The sequence below is a fragment of the Mirounga leonina genome, unplaced genomic scaffold (genome assembly GCF_011800145.1).
Source record: "Mirounga leonina isolate KUSES-001 unplaced genomic scaffold, KU_Mleo_1.0 Mir_126, whole genome shotgun sequence".
NCBI lineage: Eukaryota > Metazoa > Chordata > Mammalia > Carnivora > Phocidae > Mirounga > Mirounga leonina.
In genome coordinates, this window is record NW_023270314.1 from 23560754 (window position 1) to 23588480 (window position 27727).

Below are 27727 nucleotides of genomic sequence, written 5' to 3' on the forward strand. Positions count from 1 at the left end.
GAGGAAAAGATACCAGCACACGGCAGGCCTGCCCTGCAGCCGGGTGAGACTTGGGAGTCCTAAGGCCCGTCCAGCTGTGCCTGTCCTGTGGCCGCCGCCTGCTGGACAAGCTGGGGGAGGAACTGCACCCTGGCCCTTGGCCCAAGGGGAAGAGGGGATGCTGTGTGGATGCCTCCTTGTCCTCCAAGCCTCAGTGAGTCCCAGGCTTCAGAATATGGTCCCTCCTCCAGCTATGAGACCACCGCCCCTATTCCAACCCAGTAGCAAAGATAGGTTGAGAACACAGTGGCTATTAACAAAGAGGCCCTGACTGGGAGCCAGAAAGATCAGCTCTCTCCCTGGTCTGAGACTCAGAGGGGCCAGGGCAAAAGACAAAAACCCAGCACAGGTGAAGAAGCTTCCATGGCCAGCCAGGCCTCTCCTGCCCGCTGCTTTTGATTTTTCCAGGTGGTGGAGTGGGGAGGGGAGGAGGGAAGGCAAGACTCGCCCTTCCTTACTGAAGAAGCACTTTGGTAGAGAGAAAGAGCCTCAGGAGTCCCACTCCTGCCATCCCTACTGTGTGCCCTCAGTCAAGACCTCCCCTCTCTGGGCCCAGCCTCCCCACCCACATACATAGTAGGGAGAACACCACACCAGGATTTTTTCGAGCTTGAAAGAGACGGTATATGTGAAGATGCTCGGTGGACTTCCATCCAGCGAACACGAAACACAGCCAGGCCTGGTCTCCCTTCTTTATTGATCTCTGGCTATAGCAGGGTTCTGGGAGACCAAGGGCAGGGGTGAGTCACATGCGTCTCTGCCCCACTTGGGGTGGGGTAGGAGGGACAAGTGTCAAGGTGGCAGGTCTAAGAGACCATGGATATGGACTTCACACGAACGGCGGGGCCCACTGTATAAATGCATGGTTGGTATTTACAGGATAGGAGGAGGGCAGTCGCCTGGACTTGGGCCTTTGCTGGGACAAGGCTGCTCAAGGAGCCTGAGGAGAAGGGGCACAGGGCCTGGCGGGCTCTCTTCAGGAACACAACTGCTGCAGCCCTGAGTCCCTGCCATCTGCCTCCACCCGCCACTCCCCACTTGTCCCAGGGGAGGGGCCTCTTGGTGCCTGCGGGTGCGCAGGCGCTGGAAGGGGGAGGAGGGGAGGAACCCTCTGATAGCAATGCAGGATTACTGGATTATACCTCACCCTCACGTGCACCCTTGGCCCCAACCCCGCTGGTCTCTCCTGCCTGTGCTCATAAGATGCATCCTGAAGGTGCTTTGCTGGGGAGACCTCAAAGCACTTTACAGACATTGGTCGGATGGGAGCCTCCCAGCCCCAGGGGAGAGGAAGGAGGCAAAGGGCTCAGGACAGCCAGGGTAGGTGACAAACCCCAGGGGCCTAGACCAACCCCAAATTCTTGCGGACCCCAGGAAAGGCCTCCTCTCTTCCCCTAGTCGACATTTCAGAATAGGAGGGAAGGAAGAATGGGGTGGGGCGGGGAGGCTGGGGATGGCGCTGAAGCAGTGTAGGTCTGGGGTAAAGAGAACACCCCCGCATTCCCAGGCCCTAGAAAGGTCCCATGCCCTGAAGAAGCCCACTCCCCTCTCCACACTCAGGGCTCTGAAAACCCCCAGCTTTCTATCCTATTCCAGCCCCTCCCAGGGGAAGAAAAAGGGGACCCAGACCTGCCAGCTAAGATCTGGGGGGAGCTGAGGGAACCCCCCAAAATGTATTGCTTAGAAACTTGGAGGCAAAAAGGATGGGGGAGGGCCCAGGGGCTGGCATCTCTGACCCTCCCCCCTGGGCCCTGGGAGGCCTCCAAGAAGCTCCCCACTCCCAGCCAGCCATCTGGCCTTGGGATGGGGGCAGGGGGAGAAGTGGGGGGAGTCCAGAGGCAGGGGGATGGGCACAGTGACCACTGGGAGCCTGAAGTTCCCCAGACTTCCTGCTGGGAGATTAAAGTGCGCCCCAATGGGTGTCGGGTGGGGAGGGGCCCTTCCCCCAACCCCACAATCTCTGGCATTTGGCCTTCGGGTGGGTTGTCTGTTCCTCAACCTCCATGCTCCCTTGGAGCAGATGGGGGAGCCGGTCCCGATGGATGGTGCTGATGACATCAAACACTTTGGACTCATTGAGGACCTGGGAAAGAGGGAGAGGTCTCAGTGCTCTGATCTTTGCCTTATCTCCAGCCTGGCTTACCTTCTTCAAAGTCCCGCCAGACCGCCCACTTGGTCCCACATACAGTTGTGCAAAAAATGCCTGCAGAGGGTGCCCAGCCAAGGGGGGCGGGGGGGCTGCTATCGAAGTCATGCGCAACTGACCTCACAGAGTCCTGCGTCCTGGCCAGGCCCTGCTCCCCGGGCCTCACAAAGGTGCTAGAGAGGCTGGCTACGACCTTGCTCAGGCCCTCCCTGTTCTGAGGAGCCACCTCCTTCCTTCCTGCTGGGACTGGACGGGAGGGGTGGAAAAATGTCCCTGCTTCCCACTCACGCCCTGGCCCAATTAGATGTTCATTTCCTCCATTTTCCTCCCTTGGAAGAGGGAGGGAGAACCTCATATCCACTGAACCCCAGTGATGACCCTTCAAAGTTGCCACGTCGGACACCCAGCTCTTTCTACTCCCTACAGAATCTCAAGATCCTTCCCCCTCCACCACACAGGCTCACCTGGGCCAGCCCCAGGCTAGTCCAGATTCCCATTCTGGTTGTGTTCATCTTCGGCAGGGGAGGGCAGGGCCTCTTCCTCACAAGGGGACAGTTCATCAATGGACATCTGGTTGGTGACGCCTGCAAAGGGGCATTTAGGAAGTTGGGACCAAACCAAGAAATATTTTTCCCCAGAACACCAAGAACATGCAGAGAAAGGTAAAGCATTCTCATGCATCCTCCTGCCTTCAAGATGAGCTACATTCAACCCATGCCAACTTAGGGAGAGCCTCTCCAGCCTTCCTCCCCAGCCTTGCTAAAATTCACAACCCTCAACTCACTCATAATGGAAGAGATTTCCCAGCCAAGGCCACCAAGTTACCCAAATCTACTGGGGCACCATTTACAGACCACAATATGCATGGGGTCCCTTGGGCTGTGGAATATGGCTGTTCCTATCTCCTCTCCTGTCCCTGTTCTAGAACAGTCCGGGCCAATCAGCTAGACAGTCTTTCCTGTGATCTTACTTTAGTCTGATCAGTTCCATTCTCAACTCTTGAGAGTCAAACAAAGGGTTGCTCCAGGGGTTTAAGGAAAATGGACCTGCTACTGCTCCATCAGCCACCCTCCCCACAAGCCCTCATCCCCCACCCCTACCCCCCTGGGTCCAACGGCACCCACCACTTGCTGCCCGTTCCTTCCATTTCTGCTTGTTCTCCTGAATGTATTTGGTCCAGGTAGAGCGGAAGCTGACCACATCAGGGTTGGGGTCTCCCACTTCCACATCCAGAGAAGGCTGGCGCCACTGGAAACTAAAGCAGGGCCCCCCAACTCCAGAGGTGAGACCCAGCCCACTCCAGAACTGCCTTCACAGCCCTCAGAGTGGCGTGGGGATGGAAGACCAGGAGGAGGCTTAGGGAGACTTATCCTTCCCCTTTCCCTCTGCTGGGTACCCCCAAGTCCGTGCCCCTTTTCCCTCAATTTCACCCCTTCCTTTCCACACCTTCCCTCCTACTTAGAAGGAAAATAAAAACGAGATTAGCAGAAAGGCAATAAAGATAGAGCTAACGAAAAATGGGTGGAGGGGACCACAGGGGCAGGTCACACCCTTCTGGTCCCATCCTTCCACCCCTGTGTGTGACATGCAGCAGAGACTCCCGAGTTTTGGGTAGCCTGCTTCTCCACCACCCCGAGAGAGTGATCAGTGCTCTCTGTGAGTCCCTCTTCTCTCCCCCAGAACCAGGGGACCTGGCTACCCCAGCCACCCTCACCTGGGCTGGTTCTTAGACTTGGAGTCCTCATCCACCAGGGGCTGGACACTCTTCTCGGCCACATCAGTCAGCACAGAGAAGGTGGGATCCACGATAAAGTCAATGAACCCTGCGGTGAAGGGGGAACACAATGGAGAGGTCCCCCACCCAGAGGGCTGGGCAGAGGGCCCTGCATGGCTGGAACCCCCAGCTGCAGGTAAGACAGGGTGACCCAGGCTGAAAAGTTCCCGGTGGGGACAGCCTTTGCAACGATGTCTTTGTGACCCCACCTTTGCACCCCCAGGCCTTCCACCCAGGACCCCATGCCCCAGCACAGGCTCACTCCACAGGCAGACTGGTTTTGAGGGATGGAGACTCAGAGAGCCCTGGCCCCGGCCCAGAAAGCATCCTGGCCCCTTCCCAGGACTCTCCGCCCAACAGGAAAGGCCACTCACCGATCTGCGACTGTGCCACCAGAGTGGAAGTCCGATCACACAGGGGAGAAAAGGGCAGGCCCAGCTCTGCCTCCTTGTCGCCCTGAAGGGGAAGAGAGGGCGGGAAAGCTGGAGGGGGTGTTTCAGACTACCGGGGGCCGGAGTGCAGCTGGGGGCGGTCCGGGGTTGTTGTGGGAGAAGAGGAATTTCGGTGCCCTTGACCTGGAAATGGTCATGGTATACAAATGGAATGCAACCACAGTTAAGCTTTTAGGAAAATGACCTCTGATCCCAGGGCTTCAGGATCAGGGCAGAAGCCGCAGGGAGCTGAATGAAGATCTGGAAGCGGAGTGGGCACCTGGAGAACAAAGGGGAAGGAGGGCAGGGGTGGGTTACCTGGCGGAAGAACTCCTCCATGAGGGCCTTGGTCCAGCGGCTGTGAACCGACCAGTGCTTGGTTGGGTGGCTGATGTCGGCAGCATGGAGCAGTAGAGACAGGGCCTTGGACTTGTCAATCCTGGTCAGAGCGGGTGGAAAGGGAAGGGAGACTGATCCCTCAGGAGCAGGAAACCTGGACCATTCCTAACTTCCCATCACAAGCCCTCAGCGCCTTGCAGGGAACTTCCGCCAGCCCCTGAGGCAACGCGCACACGCACATGGGGGCGCACACACGCGCCCGTAAGCGTGGAAGCAGCCCAAGCTCTTAGAATCAGAGGCCACGGGTTCAAATCCCCTCTGGACCTATCACACACGAGCTGCGTGACACACAGCAAGTTACTTAAAATATCCATATCCCACTTTCCTCAACCCTAACAGGAAATACTAACAGAATACTAACCCCACGTGGGGTTGTTCGGAAAATTAAATGACACACAACATTCAAGTATTTAGTGGAGTGTCTGGCACACAGTAAGTGCTGAGGAGATGTTATCAATCATCATCATCATCATCATCATTATTATTATAAGTATTATCATCATTCCCCAACAAGGCCACATTGCACGCTGTCCCCCACAGAGACACTGTACGTGAACACACACCTTCAGGACCCCCACGCACAGTCTCTTCTCTCTCACACACAGTCATATCCTCCCACCTACTTTTTTTTTTTTTTAAAGATTTATTTATTTATTTGAGAGAGCGAGAATGAGAGAGAGTACATGAGAGGGGGGAGGGTCAGAGGGAGAAGCAGACTCCCCGCCGAGCAGGGAGCCCGATGCGGGACTCGATCCCGGGACTCCAGGATCACGACCTGAGCCGAAGGCAGTCGCTTAACCAACTGAGCCACCCAGGCGCCCTCTCCCACCTACTTTTAAGCAACAGTCAATGTAATCGGGGCATTTGTTCTGTGGTTTTTTTCTTTAACCTCACATGACTCTCTCACTAGCCCTATTCGCGTAGGACCCGGTGGCAAGCTGTGGCAGGGAGGCCTCTCATTCCCACACGGCACAGACAAGGAAACGAGTCCAGAAAGGTTGCATGATTTTCCCAACATTCCGGGGTCGGGCTGGCCTGCGGCAGCAGTGAGAACACCCGTTTCAGACTCCCGGCCCGGTGTGCCCTCCAGCAGACCCGCAGCCCGGGCCGGATGCAAACCCAGGCCCGTGTGCACACGTCACACACACACACACACACACACACACACACACACACACCCCTCCGTGGAGATGGACTCAGACACCTGGAGCCAGGAGAGTTTCTACATCCGGCCACACCAGCTACCCATGCATGTGCCCCTGATTCACACAGCCCTCACTCTGGCCTCGCCCTGGCCACACCCCACCAGGTGCCACCTCTCCAGCTGCTGCAAGGCTGTCTTCATGCACTTCACTTGCTGGAAATGGCAGGACATGTCCGTGGCCAACACCATCTCGATGACCAGGGCCCGTAGCTCTCTGGATGGACAGAACCAGAAAAGCGATCAGCCCTCAAAGCACTGATGGGCCGCAGGTCCAGGGAGTGGGAAGAGAGGGTCAGGGTGAAGGGGGGTCTCTTCGGGATGCCCACTCCCGCCTTCAGCTCACACAAACTCATCCTTGGTGAGGTTGATGAAAATGTTCATCTCATCATCCTGCATTATTCGGAAGACAGAGCTGATGTGGTGATTCTCCAGCACTGAGCGATCATTGTACAAGATGGCACATTCCGACCTGCAAAGCCAAGGGTCATTGCGTCCAGCCCCCTGTAAGTGGGGACTCTGGCAACCTCCCCCACTCCCGCTGGGCCCCTCCTGCCCCGGCCACATTGGCACCCCTCACTTGGTCTGGATGTGGAAGCTGTTCGTAGTGCCTGTGTGCTCATAGTCATGGATGGCTGCAGCGAAGATGATGGCTAAGACCTCGATCTCCGACAGGCAATGCTGGGAGAGAGAGACAGGATGACAGGGGGCTCACCCTGCCCTTCACTGCCCAAAGACCTCCACCCCAGGCTACACCCCTCAGCCCAGCCCTTCCGTTCTTCAAGGCCAGCTCCTGGGCTAATATGGCCAGATTTCTCAGCTCCCAGAATGGTGAAATACACCCCGTATCCCAACCTGAAACATTCCTGCTGTATCCCAGCACACATTCCCAGTGCTGCCCATGACGTTATGGTCCACCCAGGAATTCTCTGGAGTGAGTAAAATTTGACTCTGTAAAGACTTTGGGATACCAATGGAGAGGAACCAAAAGAGACAAAGGGAAATGGGAGTATAATCTAGACTTCCCAGTTCTGCAGCCATAAGACCCTAAGTCACAGAATAATGATCTCCCAGCACCTACCACCATCCCTGTGCGGAGCAAGAAGCAATGGACTGTCTGGGTAACATCAGCTGCGTGGATCTGGTTGTGGTAAGGGTTCTTGTACTTCCCATAGCCTGTCTCCAGTGCATCCAGGAAAGTCATCAAAAACACAGTGGGAATCTGCAGTGGGAGGGAGAAAATCGAGCTGCAGGGAGGATCTGCAGGAATGGCAGGCAGCCGAGGACAGATCAGCAACGCCATCTTTCTTTAGAAGGCAGCATGGCACAAGGAGAAAAGCACGGGCTCTGCTGTCAGTTGGACCTGGGCTCACATCCTGGCTCCGCCCCCTGCTGGCTGTGTGACCCTGGGTAAGTCACGTGCCTCTGAAACTTAAAGGCAGAATGAAGATAATACCACCTCCTTGAATGTAATGAGGTAAGTACAAGGCACTTAGTCAGTGCTCTCTACAGAGTAGCTATAATTATTATTATTTCCCTGGAGCTCTTTAAGAAAAGAAAACTTCCCTCCTATCTTCCAACCACCCCATCCCATCCCCAGTCCAATCTCAAGGGGTTCAGAAGCAGAGGAAAGAGTAAGATGACCTAGAGAGGACCCTTGCAGGCAGACATGGGTCATCCCCTCTAAGAAGGCTTTCTCTGTGCCCACCACAACACACACACACACACACGTACACACACACAAGCACCACAACTGTCAGTTGTCTCTGTATATGCCCTTGCAGTCTGTCTGCCTCCTTCAAAGGCTCAGGCTCCCAGAGGGCAGGGCTGGTGTCTGTGAGGAGAGCGAGGTTCAGGACTTGGGGAAGCTTCTGTAGAGATGAGCAATAGTGATGAGACACAGAAGATGTGCCACTAGTCAGTCAGACCCTAACATCTCCCACCCCCACCCCGGAGGGCTGTGCCCCAAATTCAGGGAATTTTAGAGGACCGTTTCCATGACAACTGCCCTTGCTTCTGCGTTGCCATGGTGTCCCTGGAGGGAAGGGAAGGGACGCAGGGGAGGAGCTGGGTGCCCAAGAAGGGAATATGGAGCTTGAGAAGGGCGGCTCCAGCTGGAATCTCTGCCATAAGTAAAGACTAAAGCAATAAGTGCCCCCCTCTCTCTAACTGCCTTGGAGCAAGGCGACCTGGGGGTGGGCCAAGCCCAACCTGAGGCAGTTATGCTTGGGGTCCTCCAAAACCAGTCCTTCCAGGTAAGGAAGCAGAGTTTAGGAGAAGCTGGTGTCTGGAGAATGTCTGAGAATCAGTTTGGAGAAACATGAGCTGGGAAAAGTCTTAGGAAAAGGAGGACCCTGCTGTTCTCTGTCCTGGAGAGGGCAGGACTGGAAGGAAGAAAATGAAGCTGCAGAAGGAGAGGCCTCAGGAAGGCACTGAGGAAAAACCTCAACTGAGCATCTCAGGAAAGTTCTGGAAACCTTCTCGGGAGTTGGTGTAAAATGAGGAGTTTTGTTGGGGAAAGGCTCACATGTACCAATAGTCTATTATGGTAAAGTAGGGGCTGAGGATGGCTGGGTGATCTTCCAAAGCCCTCTGAAAAAGGGCCAAGTGGACCCCTTTGACCTCTCCCATGGCCCACTCGGAACATACATGTTTTCCTCTGCTCTAACATCTATGTCCACCCCCACCTAAGTGCTGACCAAACAGTCCCATTGCGACTCTTCAACCCCTTCACCCTCCACTTCCAAGTGTGGTTTTTCCACATGGAAGTGGTTTTTTCCAGCCCCTATTCCCAAAAGACACTCCCTCCTGGCCCAGAATCTGGAGAGACTTTAATTCCATATTCTTCATGGCCAGCCAAGCTGAAGAGCAAACGGAGTTCACACACCCTCCCTCCCCTCATACAGCCCTACCCAGCCTTGCCAAGAGCTGATCCTTTCCATAAAACTCCTCCGACAGGGACTCTGAGCTGAGAGGGAAGGGAAGGAGTGACCAATTTTATCCCTTCCTCCCTGCTCCTACACACCCCTCTCCAGGAAACAAATCGAGAGATTCTAGTCCCAAGGGCACAGGCTGACAGCATCTGGACTCTAGGCCTCGCGTGTCCACAGGCAAGAGGCAGGACAGCTGAAACAGGGAGGTGAACTTCGAGCCAGCCTGGAAAGGACAAGTTATAGGAAAGAAGCAAAGCAGGACAGAATAGAATCCTAGGCTGGATGGTTGCAGACCTAGAATCTTCTGGAAAGCAATAAATGAAGTCAGAAGCTCGGGATGGAGCAAGTGACAGAAAGGCTGGGCAGGTGGGCACAGGGAAACTTCCCTGACAGTGAGACTGAGTGAGGGAGTCTGTGCTTGTTGGCAATTGCTTGTTGGCAATCTTTTAGAACAGGAGTGATCGGAGTGGAGAGCCCTGCCCAGGAACAGGGGAAGGATAATGCCCAACCTTAAAGCGGCTGATGAGGTTATGCCGAGTCAGTAACTCAAAAACAATGGTCCTCAGGGCGTGGTCATCTGCTGCCCGGTTCAAGGAAAAGACATCAAAGCACCAGAGGTCCAGGTTCTGTGGAGAAACAACAGACTAGACAGGGAGACTCCCAAGGGGAGCTTCCCAGCGCAGCAAGTGTTGTAGTTAGACTTCAAGGAGGACTTCCCAATGTTTACAGAGACCTGGGAAGCAGGAAAACAAAGACATGGTGACGTGGGCCTTTTTCTTCCCAGGTATCTCTCAGTGCAGGGGAGACAAAAAGACAGGAGTTTGCCTCTGGAGTGGGCAAAATGTTGTTTTGAGGAACATGGGGACGACAGTTAAAAGGGAAGGCAAAAATCACCCCACACAGAGTCTGAAAGTCCCAAACACCATTCCTTCCCCCAATCTTCTCCTCTCTGCCGAAAACCCAGGGCTCACCTTGAGACAGTTGAGGACCACAGTGGAATAGGTGGGGCCCACAGAGGTATACGTTCTCCGGAACATCCTAAGGGCAAACAACGAAAAGAAGCCCACCTATGAAGGTCTGGGAAGTGGGGTCTGATCAGGTGGGGCTGTGGGGATGAGCTCTGGGCGGGGGGGTTGGGGGGCACACCACTGGGGGTCTGGTGGGGTCCCGGAAGCCCAGGGTGTCCGGGAAACGGGGACAAAACTAGAGGCAGAGGGAGGCTGAGCAGGGGCAAGCCTCACCGTTCCACAAAGATCCCAGCCTGCACCGCGTGCACGATGCTCCGGAACTTGGGCTTCTCCTCTGCGCGGCGGCCTTTGGCCCGGGCCTGCTGGGTGAAGGTGGAGGCCAGCCAGTCTCGTACCTCCGAAGGCACGGCATCTGACCGCAGCTCCTGCAGCTCGTCCTCCGTGTCCAAGATTTGCCTGAGGCCCCAGAAGGGGAGTCACAGAAGAAAGACAGCAGGTGCTTCCACAACCTAGGGACGCTGAGCCCAGCCACACCCCACAGCTCAGGAACACTCATGCCAGGTGTCTCCCTTCTCTGACCCTCCCCTTCCTTTCTCTCACTATGTACTTGGTGGTGGTGTTTTTGTTTTGTTTTGTTTTTCTGTCTCTCTGAGGCCTCCACTAATGAAACAGGCCACTATGTGAGGTAGTGAGCGTCCCAACTCTGGAAACGCTCAAGCAGAAAATGGAATAGATACCACATGTCAGGGAAGCTGAGACCAGCAGCACTGTCCAACGGAAATAAAATGCTAGCCACGTAGAAGTAATTATAAATTGGCCAGTAGCCACATTAAAAAAGTAAAAAGAAACGGGTGAAATTCATTTTAATGAGAAGTTTTCTTTAACCAGATACACCCAAAATAGTATCATTTCAATGTAAAGTCAATACAAAATATAGAGAGATATTTTACATTCCTTTTTCTGTCTTTGAAATCCAGCATGCATGTCGCATGTACATCCATGTCTCAGCTCATACTCGGGCTCAATGGTCACACGTGACCAGCGGCTCCCATGCTGGGCCGGACAGGTCTCAAGGGATTCCCCACTGGTGAGAGGGTTAGGACGACATGAGGTTTCTGGTCCCTTCCAGCTCTGAAACAGTCTTCTCTCCTTGATGCCTGTGTTTGTCTCTATCTCTGCAAACCCCTATCTGTTCCTCTGCCCCTTTATCTCCGTGACATTTCCACCTACAGCTCTTCCTCCCTGCTCTGGCCCTATCTCCAGCCTTCCGTCTCACTCCCGCCCCTGATCCCTGTGGCTGCCCGGTGTCTTCCTGCATGCACGGGTCTCTCACCGTGTCTCGTCTATGTAGACAGCCTCCAGCAGAGAAGCTGTGTATTCCAGGTTCTTCTTCAGCTCTTCAATGTTTACCTCCCCGTTCTCCAGCTGCTTCACCATGTAGCGCAACCTGTGGGGGGTGGGCACAGATGGCTTGCTTAGGGGCTGCCACCTCGTCAGGAGAGCAGGACCCCCTCTGATAAGGTGCCTCAATCTTCCATAAATCGGTACGCTCTCCGACAGGGAGAAGAATCGCAGCTAGTGTGTTTCATCCCAGACTCTTGCCACCGCCTGTATTAAGTTTATCTACCCCCAAAGTTTAATCCCAGGCTTTTTTCTGACTCCACCATCCTCACCTACCTCTGACCTCCCCACACCTCTCTTCAGTCAGTGCTTCCTGAAAACTCTTGTTCAGACTGCCCAGGCCCAGAGAATGAGGCAGGTACAAGCCCCCGGGTTGATGTTCTGGGAATGATCTGTTTCATAGCCTGAATAACCAAGAGCTGAGACTGCCAGTTTCCCCCAGCAGAGTGAGCTGTGGCATCAACAGCAATCAAAAGATGCTTCCATTACATCCGTTGGTCATGGCAGGGAAGGGGGGGTGGTACATGTCCACAGCCTCTCTGTCCCTGGCAGGGATGGCGAAAACACAGAACAAAGAGCAATGTGAATGCTCTCGCCTGGCCTCACTCCATTCAGGCAGAGCTAATGGATTATGATTCCAGAATCCATCAACCAGGACAGAGCAGGATTAACCCCTGCCTCCCCGACGCTGTGCCCAAGAGAACCTCTGGCAATGTGTGTCTGTACCTACCCCCTACCTCTGCCCCGCAGCAGCTTCCCCCAGAGACAAAGCGGTGGGGGGTTGGGGCCAGGGGTCTCACTTACTCGATGCCCTGCCTGAGAGGACAGTCCCTCATCTTTTGCACTCATGAACGCTGGGGGTCAGTGATGAAGTGGGAGACTTCTTAGAAGTCTGGCGAGTCCAGCCCAGGCAGCCACAAAGCACACAAAACTCTCTTGACTTTGGTGATTCTAAAGAATGCAATTAAACATTCCCCTCTCACTCTTTCCCCCAGCCCTGCCCTGCCCCACCTAACCCCCAGGTCGGGGTGAAGTGCTGGACGGGACAATTCCCCACTGAGAGGGGCTTCAGCAACCCAAGGTCACCCTATGAGTCAGGGAGGAAAAAAGAATGAGTCAGGGACGAGAGGCTGAAATTAGCATCAATTCCCAGGGATGCCTGCCGGGGAGGGAGAACAATGGTACTCCTGAACAGAAGCAGCTCCAGAATCCTGGGGTCTCAGCAGCTTTGGAATGGGGTGCCGGAAAGAGTCAGCCCCCGGAAGCATTGCGGGCCAACTCTCCCCTCAGGGGCCAGCAGTCCTGCCGGAACAGTCTGAACGCAAACGGGGCAGAAGGGCAAGGGGGGAAACGGGAGGAAAGCAGTTGCGGGGGACACTGCAGCCTCCTCAATGGGTGATCTTCAAACCTCACTTCTGGCCTTCCTGCTGCACCGGCTGCATGTGCAAACGGTGGTTGTTCAACAAGAAAGAAGCCGGCTTCAGTAAAGCTCTGCCCCAGCTAGGGCTTCATTAGGGATGTGGGCTAGAGGCTAAACAACATAATAGGCTTTCCAGCCAATGAGCTGGGAAGGGGGACTGCACCAGCATCTCCCAGAGTGCTGACCCAGAGGTCTTAGAATAAAGAGGTTTGCTCCACCTTTGGGGCCCAGGCACAAACCAGGGCTTCCCTCTCCGGGCCGGTCCCCGTGGCCAGGGAGCCTCGGATCTAGGGGTCACGCAACCCAAGAAGAAAGAAAAGCCTCTGGTCCCGTCTCTCTCCCAGACTCCTACCCCAGCCCTCCTCATCTTCCACACTGGTCAGCCCTTAAGAAAACCCAAAGCTAAACTCACCAAAGTTCTTCTGCGCTCTCTCCCGACCCACATCTGGGAGAGGGAGAAGCAGGCTTCCCGCCGAGCAGGGAGGCCGACGCGGGGCTCGATCCCAGGACCCTGGGATCATGACCTGAGCCGAAGGCAGCCGCTCAACCGACTGAGCCACCCAGGCGCCCCCAGCTCTACATTTTAAAAAGCGATTTATCTCAGATCATCCTCACAATGGGCCTAGAGAGAGGGAGGGAGTTGGGAAGAAATGGCCACCCCTATTTCCAATGCAGAAACCAAGGCTCCGGCCACAGTTCTAGGAGGCAGGAATCCTGGATTCAAAGATATCGCTTCCTGGCCCTGAGCCCTTGGGCAAGTCACTGATCATCAATCAGTATCTCTCAAAAGGTGACCTGTAGACCACTGGCATCAGAATTACCTGGGATACTCGTGAAAAATTGAGGTTCAAGGCCTGGGTGCACACCTACTGAACCAGAAGTTCTGAGGGTATGATCCAAGGATCTGCAAACACGTTTAACAAACACCCAGGATATTCTCATGCTCATGGAACTTTGAGAACCTTTCTTTTAGAGCCTCTGTTCCTTCCTCTGTAAAACAGTGAAGATGATGATAAACCACCTGTGAAGGGCTGTTAATAAGAATTATTATTTATTTTATAATTTCTTTTATAAATGAAATAATGTATGCAAAAGGCCTGACGTACAGAGTGGGGTTCTATAAACGTGATGTGAATTGGAATGAACTGACCAGCATCACGCTGGCCCCACCCAACTCACACCTCGTGGCCTTCAAACCAACAAGCGCCTGCCTTCTCCATCCCAAGTCCAGGTAGAGAGGAGTGAGTCTAGTTTGCATGGAGGCTCATGACGGGGAAGCCCCCTAACAGAGAAAATGAGATAATGAAAATGGCCCTGATCTCTCCTTCATAATGACAAACCTCATTTGGGCCACTCAACCACCTGAGGGGGGAGGTTAAGTGATTGGCCCAGGGTCACACAACTTGTCCATCTCAGTCAGGTAGGCAAGCCTACAACTCACACTGCTGGGGCCTAACTGTGCCCCGCACACCAAAGGTATTGGGCAGATGGGGCTCAATCATGTAACTGGCTTGGAGGGAGGCAGGAGCTCATTGCATCACAGCTCCTCAGTCTGTTGTCTCCCCCAGGAAATGCTGGTGTCTGTCAGCTCATAGTAGACGGTGAGCATCTTGATGGGACTGACAATGACTTCTTTATCCTGCTGCTGTACTCAGAGCACACAGTATGTGCTCAGCGAATGTCCATGAAATAAAAGGGAGGGGCACCTGGGTGGCTCAGTTGGTTAAGCATCTGACTTCAGCTCAGGTCATGATCCCAGGGTTCTGGGATCCAGTCGGGCTCCCTGGCTCAGCGGGGAACCTGCTTATCCCTCTGTCCCTCCCCCTGCTCGTGCTCTCTCTCTCTTTCTCTCTCTCTCACATGCTCTCTCAAATAAACAAAATCTAAATAAATAACTGGGAGTAGGGGCAGATTAATCAGGTGGGGGGCTATCTGCCAGAGCTCACAATGGAGATCTCTGAGGCAGGGTTTCTGAAACTCTAATGGAGAGCCTGCGGAGAAGAAGGAGGCTGTGGCTGGCCTTTCACACAACCTTCCCTCCAAATTCCTCCAGCCTCCACTTCTAGCCCCTGCTCTTTTATAGCTGCTTTTGAGATCTGAAGTGAACATGATCCAGACACCAGAAGGAGTGGGGAGGGAGGGAAAGATTAAAGAATAAATTTGACAAGTGGGGAGTCCAAGAAGGGGACCTGGACTCAGGCAGCTGGAAGGTTCCAGGTGCTGAACGTCACCCTCCTGAAGTCCTCTAACTCCCCCACAGCCCCTCCGGCGTGGTGGTGGCCTCTCTGGTTCTAAAGTCCTTCAGAGTTAGGATCTCCCCAGACCCACCCACAGTCCTCCCCTCAGCATTCTTCTGCAAGAAGTCCTACTTCCCCTGCCCATGGACAGGTCCCCATCCAGGCCTAAGGAAAACTGGAAGCTTCTGCAACAATCCTTCCACCTGCACCCCTAGCCCTGTTTCACTACACCCACTTCTTTCTCCTTTACCCTTGGCTGCTGCACCCCAGGAAAATCCTCAGACCTGACCCCTGGAAAGCACCAGTCTCTCCCAGCTCTAGGCAGCCCGCTGAAAGAGAAGGCTCAGGGTAGTAATAATCCCAACACCCCAGAAGAGTTCAGTTTCCCACCAGTTCATTTCTTTGGGCCATCATGGCTGATAATCTGGCAGTTTCCAAAGCCCCCTGTACTACTTCCAGCACCCACACTCCTAAAAGTTCACTGTAAGTAAGGGGCTTAGGACAGGGCAGCCTGAAGCCAAAGGGCTCAGAGTTGGGAGAAGAATCCAATTTCCCTTTGGGGTTTTAAGATCAGATGAGGAGATTTCAGACGAATGTGAGGTCCTAAGGATGCTGGGGTGAGGAAGGAGAGAAAGGGGGGTAATCAGGGCTAAGTCATCTGCCATAGGCAAGAGGAAGCAATACAAAGGAAAGGGAGATGGGAATGGGAGGAGAATAAGGGGAAGGGCAAGACAGACGGGGGGGGGGGGGGGGGGGGGAGGTGGAGAAGTGGACACAACATACAGGGACTGTCCAGTCTTGATCCCTCCCCTCCACCAAGCTACTAGTGTGGACCCACAGCCACCTGTCCTCCTCCTCCCCCCTCCCCTCCTCGCCCTGGTGCCTACCTGAGGATGGGGCCCTGAAGGTGGCTCCTCTGCACAGGAACAGGATTTGCCATGGGAATCAAAGTGTCCTACTTCAGAGGATCAAAATGCCGCCCCAGGGGTCCCCAGGGCCCCCTGGGGGAATGACTCCCTCTTGGGCCCAACTTCCTCCTCCAGGTCTCAGCAGAACTGAGCTACTGACCAAAGAGAACTCTGGGGAGGGGCACAGGAGGGGCCTGGCTGGAGGAAGAAGGGAGTGATGAGACAGAGAGGCAACACACAGCAACTGGGTGAGAGGCCACGGGAAAAGTTTCACATCTGAATCAGACGGAAAACAAGAATCTGTTCTCAGAAGAATCCCAGAAAGGACAGAAATAGCACAGTCCAGCCCCTTGCTCTGAGGAGGTGGGGCTCCTCTTTGGGGAGAAGGGGTTAGCAGAAGACTTAAAGGTGCAGGGACAGGGGTGCACCCTGAATCTGATGTGGAGAGGCGGTCGGCCCTGGGAGGGGAAGGGGCCCTGCAAGAGGGGCTGGGCAGATTCAGCTTCCTCCCACAGTCATCTTCCGGGCCCATTTTTCAAAAGGAGCTTTAGCCCACCTGAAAGGACAGAAGCCAGACAGAGAAAGAACCAGAAACCACAAGGGGAGGGGCTCACTGAAGCTGGGGTTCAGGGGATCCTCACTCAGAGACTGGTTCAACGGAGAGGGAAAGCCCTGCCCAAGCAGTGAATGAAAGTCGGGAGGACTCGCTCAGAGAAACCAAGAGGTTGGACAAGTTACTTTCCCACTCCCAGCCCCCGTTTCTCATCTGGAAAACGAGCACTGGGGGATAACTGGGTATTAACTGGGGAGCGGCCAATCCAGCCCAGAGGAAGAGGAGAATTGATGGAACGGCCTAGGGCGGGCCTGGGGACTAGGACCCCCTCTTCCGCCTCCAGGCTTTGCCCTCGCTCAGGTTGGGGGACAGATGCTGGCCTCTGCGGCGCGGGGTGGACGTGCGCGTACAGCCCCAGCCCGCCTCCGGATTGGCTGTGAAATGACGTCACCAATACAAGCGCATTGGGGCCGCGATTGGTCATCTGAGGGGCTGGGCGGGGCTGAGGCGGAGAGCCCGGGGTGAAGGCGAACGCATCCAGTGGAGAGTTCCGCGCCACTGCATTCTCCTTAATCTAGGGTCTAGGGCTGGGGATAATGTGGAAATGAGGAAAGGGGACTCGTGGGGATGAGTTTGACAGGAGAGAGGGAAAAGAGAAGAAACAGACCAAGCACCAGGATTTTATGACGGGAAGTCTTCCTCTCCATCTCTATCCCCCAAAAGCAGAGAGAAATTTAAAAAAAACTTGTCACTGTGCCAAAGGCTTGAAGGATTATAAACAAATGAAGTTTGGGAACCTGCTGTTTCTCAACTTCACTGAGTGCTGGGACAAGTGGAAGTGGGCTTAACAGCAAGGAGAGGAATGAAGTTAAACATCTACAAGTTGTTTTCTAGTCCTGGTAGCCATGAAGCCGGGCTGCTGCAGATTTTGGAAGAAAGGAAACCCTCCCTCTCTGTGTCCATCTCATTCTCTCTGTGCTCCCAACACACACACACACACACACACACACACACACACACACACATATGCTGGTTGGTGTTTTTAGAGAAGAAGCATTACAGCCCGAATCTGAGACCCAGAACTGACACCCAGGGGATGAGGGACAAGTCATTGCCTGTTTTGTGGCCATGCCTGCTTGGAGGGACAAGGATAGGGTAGGAGTGGAGGAAGGTGGTAGCCGGCTGCATACAGCCTGAAACACCAACAAACACCAAGCCAGGGCAGCTCCCCTCCCTCCCCTGACTCCAGGCCCTCACTCCAGGCCCTGCCACCTCAAGCAGGCACTTACCTCAACCCTCCTACCAAAAGGTGGAGATTTCTTAGACTAGAAAAGCTTTGGAGAGGATATTTTGTCTATCCCTCTGCCCTCTTGCCCAATAGAACCAAAAGCTGGTTGGACAAATGACTGCTTACCACCTCACCACACATACATACCTGCTGCATTGTCCCAGCATGCATTCCATACATGCTCATCCCAGTCTATTATTATTATTAACTGTTCCTATTAAGAAAGGATATTGGCCAACCACCAGCCCTTTCTGGGGAAAACAATTTCACACATATCCCCTCACCCATGCATATACACACACACAACATCTCTATCCAAGCTAGGGAGACTTCCCTGGGTGGGAGGCAGGGCATAGCTATGATGACCCCAGCAGAGTCCAGCATGGATTTTCCTTTAGTCTTTAAATTTAGTTTAAAAATAGCAAGGAGCACAACCATAATCCTCCCTCCCGGGCCCATTCCCAGCACTCCCCACCTGCCCTGAAGAATAGGAGTTGGGATAGGGGATGAACAAAGGATAGAAAACCCTGCCTCTGGTCAGAGAAGAGAGGGGGTGGGGACGGTGGAGTGGGTGGGAGTGGGGGGTGGTGTGGGGTGTTGGGGAAGGGATTAGCCAGCTGATCTCAAGGCTCCAAAATCTCAGAAATTGAAAGAACCAAAGAAGTCACCTAAATCCAATGGAAAGAGGACATGAATTAAAATCAGGAGACTTTTGCCTAGACTTTATCACTATATGTGACCTTGGGCAGGACACTCTGAGGCCATCTCCTTGTCTATAAAATGGGTAAGCAATATGTGCTTCACAGAATCCACACAAGGATCAAATGAGATCACATGGGAGCACCTTGGGGACTATAAAGTGATGCATGAATGCAACAGATTATTCCTTCGCCCAACCCTTTATTTAGTTTGCTCAGCAAATGTTTGTTAAGAGTCCTCCATGAACAAAGTCTGCTATGCCCACCCTTGGACCCAGGCCCTCTGGTGCGGAAAAGCCCTAGCCACCCTGCCTGCCGCCACTCCAGATGTCCAGGGCTTCACCCCGGCTCCTTATTCCACAGGGGCCATGAGGCCGTGGAAGAAGAAACTGGGGAATGTGCACAGCATGGAGCTCCAGAAACCAAGAACAACCAGCTCTCCACCTTACCCAAGCCCTGCGCTCCCCTCACTCCGCTGGCTTCCCATTGCTACACAGGCAGCCTTGGTTCTGGCAGCTGGCTGGGCTTGGTGGCGGGGGTGGCTCTGGAGATAAAAATAGCCCCCCTGGTGGCAGAGCTGGGGTGCCATCCTGGGAGGCGGCAGGCCTCGGGTTGACATGGCAGCAGTTGTAAGAGATCTCTAGGCACTGGACCGAGGAGCTGGGTGGAGGGAGGGTGGTGGAGGATGGGGGTAGTGTGGGAAGAACAGAAACGAAGAGAGCAGCGGGAGGGGAGGGGGCAGGAGGTACTCAGGGGTAGGGAGGGAGAGAAGAGAGATTTGAACGATGCTGAAGGCTGAAGAAGGTCTGGGAAGCACAGCAGCAGGGGTGGAGGACTTGGCTCCCACCCATGCTGTGTCTGAAAGCAGGGCCCCCTCTGCCTCCTGTCCAGAAGCTGTTTCTAGCAGGTGTTCCTAGCAACCGCCCAGCACAGCTCACATCGGATGAGGCAGAGGGTAACCTAAACAGCTTGAGCCTTAGCCCAGACTAAAAAGACCCCAGATATCCCGGTTCCTAGCCCAGCATGCAACTGAGTCACCTCTCCCTCAGCCTCGGACTTCAGCCCTGAAGAGAAGGAGGAACTGGGAGGGGTGGGCAGGAAAGTCCAAGGAAAGCTAAGGAGAGAGGAGGCTCCCAGGACCCAAGCCAGAAGAATTCTCTCTCTGGTTCGCTTGCCCACCTCTCTTCTCCCCCCACCCCCGCACTGTTTAATTCTGCTCATTAACCACCTCCACATGGACCACCCCACCAGCCCTGCAAACCACATCCCAGCAGATGTTCCAGCAGATGCCCTGTGTCCAGGGGGCCTAGCAGATGTCGAAGGCGGCCTGGGATGAGAAAGGGAGTTGGAAGCTTGGCAAGGGACTGACTGCAGGTGTGATGAGTGTGGACCAGCGCGACTGGGGTCTGGTCCCAGCCCTGCCCCCAAACCTTACCAACTACCTCTGGGCATCACTCTCCTCCTCTGTTACATTTTATGGTTCTCAGATTCAGTGCCTGGGTTGGAGGCACTAGGGAAATAGGATGCCTGGGTCTCAATTCCCTGGTTCAAGTTCATCCTTTCTGACTAGCTCACTGCTTCCCCAACTCATCCCTAACCTGATGCTAAAAGGAGGAGGGTGGCTTTCTTCTTTATCACAGGAAGGTCACATTCTAACCTCCAGGAACTTTCCAGGAAGTTCTCCCACATACCTATCTTTATTCCACCTGCTGCAAACAAGACAACAGCAAATTTTCTTGGCATTTCAAAAAGAACAGAAAGGAGGAGAACAAGCAGGACAAAGAAGTCTTTCGGGTGAATCTGGTGCGATCTGATTTATGGTATTTCGTTAAGACTGGAATTTCTAAAGCCACTGCCTAGTAGAGATACAGTCGGGGGTTTAGGGAGCTTGGCAACACTGTTGGCATGTGTGCTCATTCAGCCCAGGCCCCAAGAAGTTTCCAAACATGGTGGGCATCAAGAACGGTGCCACATTAGATATGCAAGAGCTGACAAACAGGGGAGCGGGGAAGCCAAGGAATAGCAAGGGAAGGAGAAGCTTCTCTAGCCCCCAGGTCTTGCCTGCCAAAAAATCACAAAGCCCCCTGGAAGCCACGCTCCCTTCCCAAAACTAAATGGTGCCAACACCAGCTGGCAGCCTAATCATGCCACTGCAGCCACAGTAATTATTTGCAAATCTGACTTCTCTTTGTCTATAGATGTCTCCGGAATCCACTGACCCAGGAACCTGGTGGTATCCAACAGCACCACCTGAAGCACCCCGCTTCTAGCTCTTCTCCCAGCCCCACACCCCCAGGCCTCTCCCTGGTCTCCCCTGCCCTTTCCCCACCAAGCCTGCTTCTCTACCACAACCCCATCACAGCTCCCTCAGTGGACTCCTGCCAGGTCTGGGAGGCTGAAGTAGAATCCTAAACTGATGTTTGCTTCCCCCGACCCACATGGATGCAGCAGGAGCTGAGGGGAGAGGAGCAGCTGCAGGATGGGGGGGGAGGGGCAAGGGCACTAGGGACCTCCCCGCACTGAATGGGCAACTCTCTTTCCTCCTTTTCCCTTCTCAGGAGCCCTCCTTCCCCCTCAGTTCCCAACTTTGCCCCACTCAATAGCCCCAGGATGCTCTCCCAATTCCCGAGGACCATTAAGTCTTCCTCCCTTAGGGCACAATCTCATTATCTAACAACTTCCAGACTCTAGGGGCGGGGGGGGGCCTCACCTGCACCCCACTTGCTGCCCTGGTTTTGTCCCTTTTTCTCTGCTGTTGTCCTGAAGAGAGTTGGAAAATAGCCACTCAATTTCCGTACCTGAGAAAATCAGCCCCCTGAGAGCCAAAGGCAATTACCTGGCTTCCTCCCCAGGGGAGCTGGGAGGATGAGGTCACTGAGAAGGCAAAAGAAAGGCCTTGCAGAATACTGCAGTTGAGGCTGGACTCCTCAGGCTGTCCGGAAGGGTGCCTGCAGCCGACTCACCCCGCACCACCAACCCCCCCCCAACACCAGGGGACGGAGGAGGGAGGCCCCAGGGATTTCCTGGCTCCCGGCCAAGGTGAGAAAGGGGTAAGGGCATTGAAGGCCAGAGAAGCCCAGTGGAAAGGAATAGGGAGAGGAAGTGGGACAAGAGAGAAGAGCAAACTGCAGCCCAGCAGAGAGAGATGGGAACAAAGGAGGAAAGGGGCAGAGGGAAAGGATGTGAGAGGAATCAAAGAAGAGGAAAGCAGAGGGAGCAGAGAAGTTGGAAACAAACCCTCGATGACTTCTTTAAAGACTCCAAAGAGAGGGAAAGATGTGTTTCAAGGTTCCCTGCTCCTCCACCCCAGTAAGATGAGGGTGGCCAAAAAAAGAGGGGAAGATAGGGAACAACCACTCATTTCTTTGCCTTCAAGAGCTCCCTAGACAGCGGGCAGGTGGAAAGGGGTCCGGACAAGTCCAGGCCCCTCTCCTCCTGGGTCTCTCACCTGGCCTTCCAGGACCAGTGCGTCCCCAACCTACCTCACCCTCTTCCTGGCAAAAGTAACAAACGCAACCTTCCACTGTAGAATTTCCTCTCTCGGTCTTTCTAACTGGCCTCCTGGGGCTTCTGGGCAAGCAAAGTGATAATTTGGGTTCTAAGGGACGTTAGAGATTCTCTAAAATAAGATGTGGCATACCTGATCACATCACCCCCAAGGCCCAGAAATGTAGGATAAACGCCAGAGGAGAGTTTCTCCAATGCTCACAGAACTCACCAACGGCAGTCCCTGGGGCTCGCCACACCCACCGGCGTCTTAGAACTACAATTGCTCTATCCACTGGGAAAAGAGATGATAGGAGTAAGTCCTTCTCTTTTCTTTTGACCTCAGTGGCCCAGATCCTTTGTAAGACAGCCCCACTCAGCCTGCTAGTCTCTAAGCTCAGACACCTGTCTCACCCCCTCCAGGCAACCATTCATCAACAAGACTATTCTGAATCACATCCCAGACGCCAGGACTTAAACCTATTATAATTCACATTCCTGCCTCTTGAATCTTTATTGTTCTCCCCATCCAAGCCAATGGTTCCCCATTCATTCCCATTCCCCCCACCTCTTCACACAGCAAGCTCTCCAATGCTGAAAGAACTCCAGACTGTATCATTTCAAAACCACTTTCAGATGCATGATATCCAATGAGGAACTGAGATTCAGGGAGACTACATGACTGTCAAGATCACGCAGCTGGTAATTGGCAGCATGGGAACGTGACCTCAAACTCGAGTCTCCCACCATCCCCTCTGCTCTTCCCCTCTCACCACCCTGCCACTCTCATCCCCTCCAGCCACCTCTTCTGACCAGAGGCCTGTGAAATTCTTCCTTTGGTCTAAATTGATGTCCCCTCTCTCTGCAGCTCCCTTTTTTACCCTCTATCATCCAGAGATGCCCCATTCAAGGCACAGCTGATGAAAGAAATGTAAAGACGGAAGGGAATGATGGGAGAGGGGGATATAAAACCCAGGGAGGAGACATTCCCTTTGCCACGGTTGGAAATGAAAGAGGAAGGGCTGCTCCGTGGAGGGAGGCACAAAAAGTCATCCTTGCCAAGCAAGGCCTGAGAGAAATGGTGCTCCTTTTTCTCCAGAGATCCAGGGAACCACAGTTTATCTTGCCATCTTCACAGCAGCTCCGCAAACATATGCAGGAAAAGGGGGAACCACTGCACAGCTTTCAAAACCAGTGAGAGCAGAAGATCACTCCGTGGGGCATATACAAAATGAGGACAAAAGGTGGGATAAATCAGCCAGTGAGGCACCCAGTCCAGTCCCTCAGCTTCTTCCTCCTGCCCATTTGATCTCCCCAGGATTATTTAAAAAAACGTTGGTGTGTCACAAACACATAGACAAGATCACATATTATCCCATTACCTAGACACACACACACACACACACACACACACTCACTCACATACATCATCTCATTCATACACAGAGCAATCTCAGGTATTCGGGTAAGTGCAAACCTTCCCAACATATTTATTATCACACATGCCATTTATAAACCTGAAAACAAAGAGACATCATCACAGAGCTCTGACTCCACGAGCTGTCCCCCACCCGCACGCCAACCTTTACCCAGACACATATGTATACATGTCAGGCATTCACGATTTCATCCGGATACGTCTCATTCACACGTCCAAATAACGTTTCCATATCCTCTCTGTAACTCCTTCAGTTCTGGGCTCTGTCCTGAGGTCTTCAAATCCCGTACCTTTAAACATCTCCCTCTCAAAAAAACAACACCACCTCCTTTTCTTCCACCTCCATTTCCTGCTACCCCCCCACCCCCGCCCACGTACAGGAGCACACACACCACAGAATCAGAGACAGAACTGGGCTCCGTGACATATACGCGGATACTCATTAATTCATTTGTTCATTCCTTTATTTAACAGCATTTCTTGAGTGCCTATTAACTTCCAGGTACCACACTAGACTCCGATGAAACAAAGATGAGCAAAAAGAACGCCCAGCGGGGGTCCTTGCTCCAGCTCAGCTGTAATGACCTTGAACCGCAGCTTAGGACATAGAGCCTAGACCTTGGGAGTCCTGAGTCCCATGTGAAGAAAGGAGAAGAGAAAGGGATTGTGTTTATACTATCCCAAAGGAAAAGGGAGGTTCTGTCTGTAAAGTTCCAGGAGAAACTGGGGCAGAGGGAAAAAAGTGATGTTTGTACTATCCTGGGAGAAAGAGAAAGAATTCATACCTATGCTTTTCTTGGGTGTGTAGGCCCCCCCACCAAAGAAAAGATTAGGCAGAAACCAAAGTGGTACAGTTTTACCACTTGGATGGGTGTAGCGAAATGAGGAACAGGATGCCTTACCCACTCTCTACTCCACTTGATGGATTTGAACCAGATTATCAAATCCAGAGGAGCAGGGACTGTGTCTACTTTGTCCACCACCATACCCCAGCCTCCAGCACATCACCTGACCCTCACGAGGCACTCAGTTAATAGTTGTTGAATGAATGAATGAGCTAAGGATGGCAAACGAATCTCCGTTCACAGATTTTCTTGACTCACAAAAGACACAGAACACCCCTTGCTCCTGAGCCTCCCCTACACTCCTCAAGGCCCTCTGGTCTCAGAGAAGGGTAGACAATCCAGTCAAATCTTTCATCTTAGGGTCAGAAATGCTCATTCTGCTCAACCCATCATCTCCAGATTCCCTATTCCAGCCTCTCTCATGCCTCCACTTCTGAGTCTGCTTAGTTAGGAAAATTTTCCTGCTAGGTAGAGGTGAAATCCCATAGCCAGAGACTCTTCAGCTTATATGCTCCAGATTCTGAATTAATCTTTGGCAGAGTCCTACTGTGGGAAACAGGATTCCTGGATGCCCTTCCCAAGAAGAAATTGCCCTGCAAAATTATATTAGTATGGGCTTTTTAACCGGAGGCAAAAACACCAGACCCCGGCTCCCTGAAGACAATCTAGATGTCCTAGATTAGAAATTAAAAGGATAGTTGGGGGGCGGGGGGGATAGAATATGTTGTGTGGGGGAATCAAGGCCTTTATATATATATGTCTTCATTTTTATTCAGTACACAGCCATGAGATAATTGTGCCCATCCCCCTATTCCCATACTAGAGCCTCCCCAATATTCAACAGGGCCAAATCCAGTAAGTCATCCACTGGGGATCTACCTTTATATCAACATCTTTCTCTGCTTTGAGGAAGTGAGGTTGAGAATCTATTCCTGGTGATTAATAATATGGAAATGGGCCTTTTCTGGTTAAGTTATTACATGCAGCTAGCACTCTTAAGGACCAGACTGCTGAAGTAAGTGAAGACTGGAATAATTTAATCAATAAGATTAGTGATCCTTGTCCACCCTGATCTCCTGTAAGGACATCTCAGCTAATGCACTATGAAGGGTCAGCTGCCTCTACTCCCTTCTTTCCCTGGGTTTCAATGCCTCCTCTGAGGGTCCTCTTCTCTCACCACTGAGCACTTCTCATACTAAAGGAAGAAATAGCAATTTGCTTCCAGGAAAGACTTTTGGTTAGAAAGGTATGGGAGACAGTGAAACAGGTACCTGGAATGGAGGAAGGAAGGTATATCATGGGGAGAAGCCATCCTGGGACACCTTGAATTCTCTCATTTATAAACCCTGAGCCCCCTTCTTTGCCTTTCCACCACTTCCTTACCTACCACCCCCCCCCCCTCAGCTTAGTTACCATTAACAGAGCATCGTTTTCCATCAAGAATCACTCAGTGCTCCTCCCAACAAAAATCAATTCAATCCGGTTTTCCATTTCTTCATCCCAGAACTCATTCCAAGGCTGCGCTTCAGAGAGCCCGGCAAATTGCAATGGCTAGAGGCAGCAAAGGACAGGAACTGAGAAGCACATTTGGATGCCAAGCCTGGTTGCCCACTGGGCCTCAGTTCTCCCTAAGGCCTCGCTAAGCAGCTGGAGTATAAATCAGACCCACCCACCCCATATCAAGGCATCATCTTACTACCACAGGTGAAGTATTTTAAAAACAAAACAATCATTAGCATCTATCCATCTCCTACCACCATCTCTCCCTCCACCAGAACCCAGAAATGGAAAGCCTCAGCGCTCACTATTGAAGATAATGGGGAGGAACTGGGTTTTGGGGCTATGGTTCCTGCATTGCCTCACTGAACATCTACAGCCTCTTTTCCTGGGACCACTGGGAGTCATATCAGGGAGAGGGGCACCTTCCCTCATTCTCTGATTAAGAGTCAACAGACTGCAGAGGTTACCGGATGGCAGCTGACTGGGAGAAAAATGTGCTGCATGGTTTGTCTTTGACCCACTCCTCTCCTTCTCTGAGGAACAGAAAGAAAAGTTGCTTCCCTCCCCTGGGACTGGAGTATGGGACACCTGAGTCCCTCGTTTCCCTATTTATCCAGCACCGCCGCCCCCCCACCCCCCCACCCACCCATGCCCTCCTCCTACAACAAGAAAAGATGCCTCAATGTACTTGGAGATCCTTGGGAGACCCTACAGCAACAAAAAGGTTTTGACAGTTGCCTTGCCCCTGTCAATCAATCTTTCTTCACCACCCCAGCTCCCAGGGAGGGACTCCGCCCCAACTCTTCCAGATCCCAGCCAGGACCCCCAACATTACTGTGCACAGTGGGTTTCCTGGCCCCAAGAGTGATGAGCAGCCAGGTATGGGGCGCCCCCCATCCCTACCCCCTGAAAGATGCAGGAGGCAGAAACCACCAATCCCGACAGAGATACATATGACCCACAGGTTGGCACAAGTATCCCCATGCACTAGATCTGCAGCTGTGTGCAATCACTCTACATACACCTGTGTGTCCCACGGACACTCATGCACACACATGTGATGTGTATCTCACATCTGCACAACCCTGCACACGGATACGTGTGAGTCAGCCTGGCACCTCCTGAATGCTGCCCGTCTGCAGCCCTGCCACACCGCACATAATGTGCCGCCTCTCCGCGCTGCGTGTGTCACCCGGGGGGTCCCCAGGCACAGGCACATCGTTAGCTTTGCAACTCCTAAACCCGCTCCAACCAGCCGGCTTGCTCCGCACATGCCTTGCACATGTGGCCTGGCCCTGCGTGTCAGGGCAGCTTATTTCCTCGCACCTGCCAACATGAGTGCGGGAGAGAATCCACGAGCCCGGCTCCGACTACCCCCCCTCCCCCCCCCGAGACTCCCTGAGATCCCTTCCCCCCACTCCCGGCCGGGGACTCACAGAGACCGAAGCTTAATCCACATCTTCTTGCTGGGGGCTGACTTCAGCTCCAGCGGTGACGGGCAATCGGACTCCAGCATCTCGGGAGGGCTGCGGGGGGACAGCTCCATGCTCAGCCTCTGTCTGTGGAACGGAGGGAGGAGACGGCACCGCGGCTCAGCCTCAGCCCGGAGCCGGGAGCCGCTCCCCGCCCACCCCAGCCCCTTCCCACCTGCGGCGGGCGCGGACCAGCCAGGCCGGGGTCTCCGGGCTCGGCCCAAGCTGGCAGAGCTGCAGTTCCTGCGGCTCCTGCTCTCGCGCTGTCCAGCCGAGCTCTGGCTCCCAGTCCGAGCTCTCCGCGCCGCCGCCGCCGCCGCCGCGCTGCCGGGGCCGCCTCCTCTGCTCCCTCCTCCTCCCCCGGCCGGCCCCCCTCCCTGCGCTCCCTCCCTTCTCGGCCTGCCGGCGCGTCTCTCACTCCTCGCGGCCCCTCCTGCCCCTCCCAGCCGAGCGCCGGGGAGCCGGGCGCACACGCAGACAGCGGCGCCGAGGGCGAGCGCACGCACCCGGGCGCCCGGGCCGAGCCGCGGCGTGTGCCCCGCGCGGGGGCTGCGAGTGCGCGTTTCCAGGCTGCCTGCGGCGCAGGCGGC

General features: G+C 53.8%; 1 protein-coding gene across 3 annotated transcripts; it reads right to left on the reverse strand.

The window, feature by feature from the left end:
- Positions 1 to 16: 16 nt before the first annotated feature.
- Positions 17 to 27419, reverse strand: PDE1B (phosphodiesterase 1B). Of its 3 annotated transcripts, XM_035002461.1 has the most exons (16): positions 27313 to 27419; positions 27102 to 27224; positions 11225 to 11338; positions 10165 to 10347; positions 9895 to 9961; positions 9433 to 9549; positions 7072 to 7212; positions 6571 to 6671; positions 6337 to 6462; positions 6106 to 6207; positions 4709 to 4829; positions 4334 to 4415; positions 3900 to 4008; positions 3310 to 3440; positions 2650 to 2769; positions 17 to 2122 (listed from the first exon to the last, which is right to left on the reverse strand). In XM_035002461.1, exons 2-15 carry the CDS (start codon positions 27209 to 27211, stop codon positions 2666 to 2668), a joined length of 1608 nt encoding a protein of 535 aa, XP_034858352.1. In that variant the 5' UTR covers positions 27212 to 27224; positions 27313 to 27419; the 3' UTR covers positions 17 to 2122; positions 2650 to 2665. The 3 variants fall into 3 exon arrangements, with proteins under 3 accessions (XP_034858352.1, XP_034858353.1, XP_034858354.1); XM_035002462.1 differs by lacking the exons at positions 27102 to 27224; positions 27313 to 27419 and adding an exon at positions 15837 to 16289; XM_035002463.1 differs by lacking the exons at positions 27102 to 27224; positions 27313 to 27419 and having other exon boundaries at positions 10165 to 10250; positions 11225 to 11300.
- Positions 27420 to 27727: the final 308 nt, after the last annotated feature.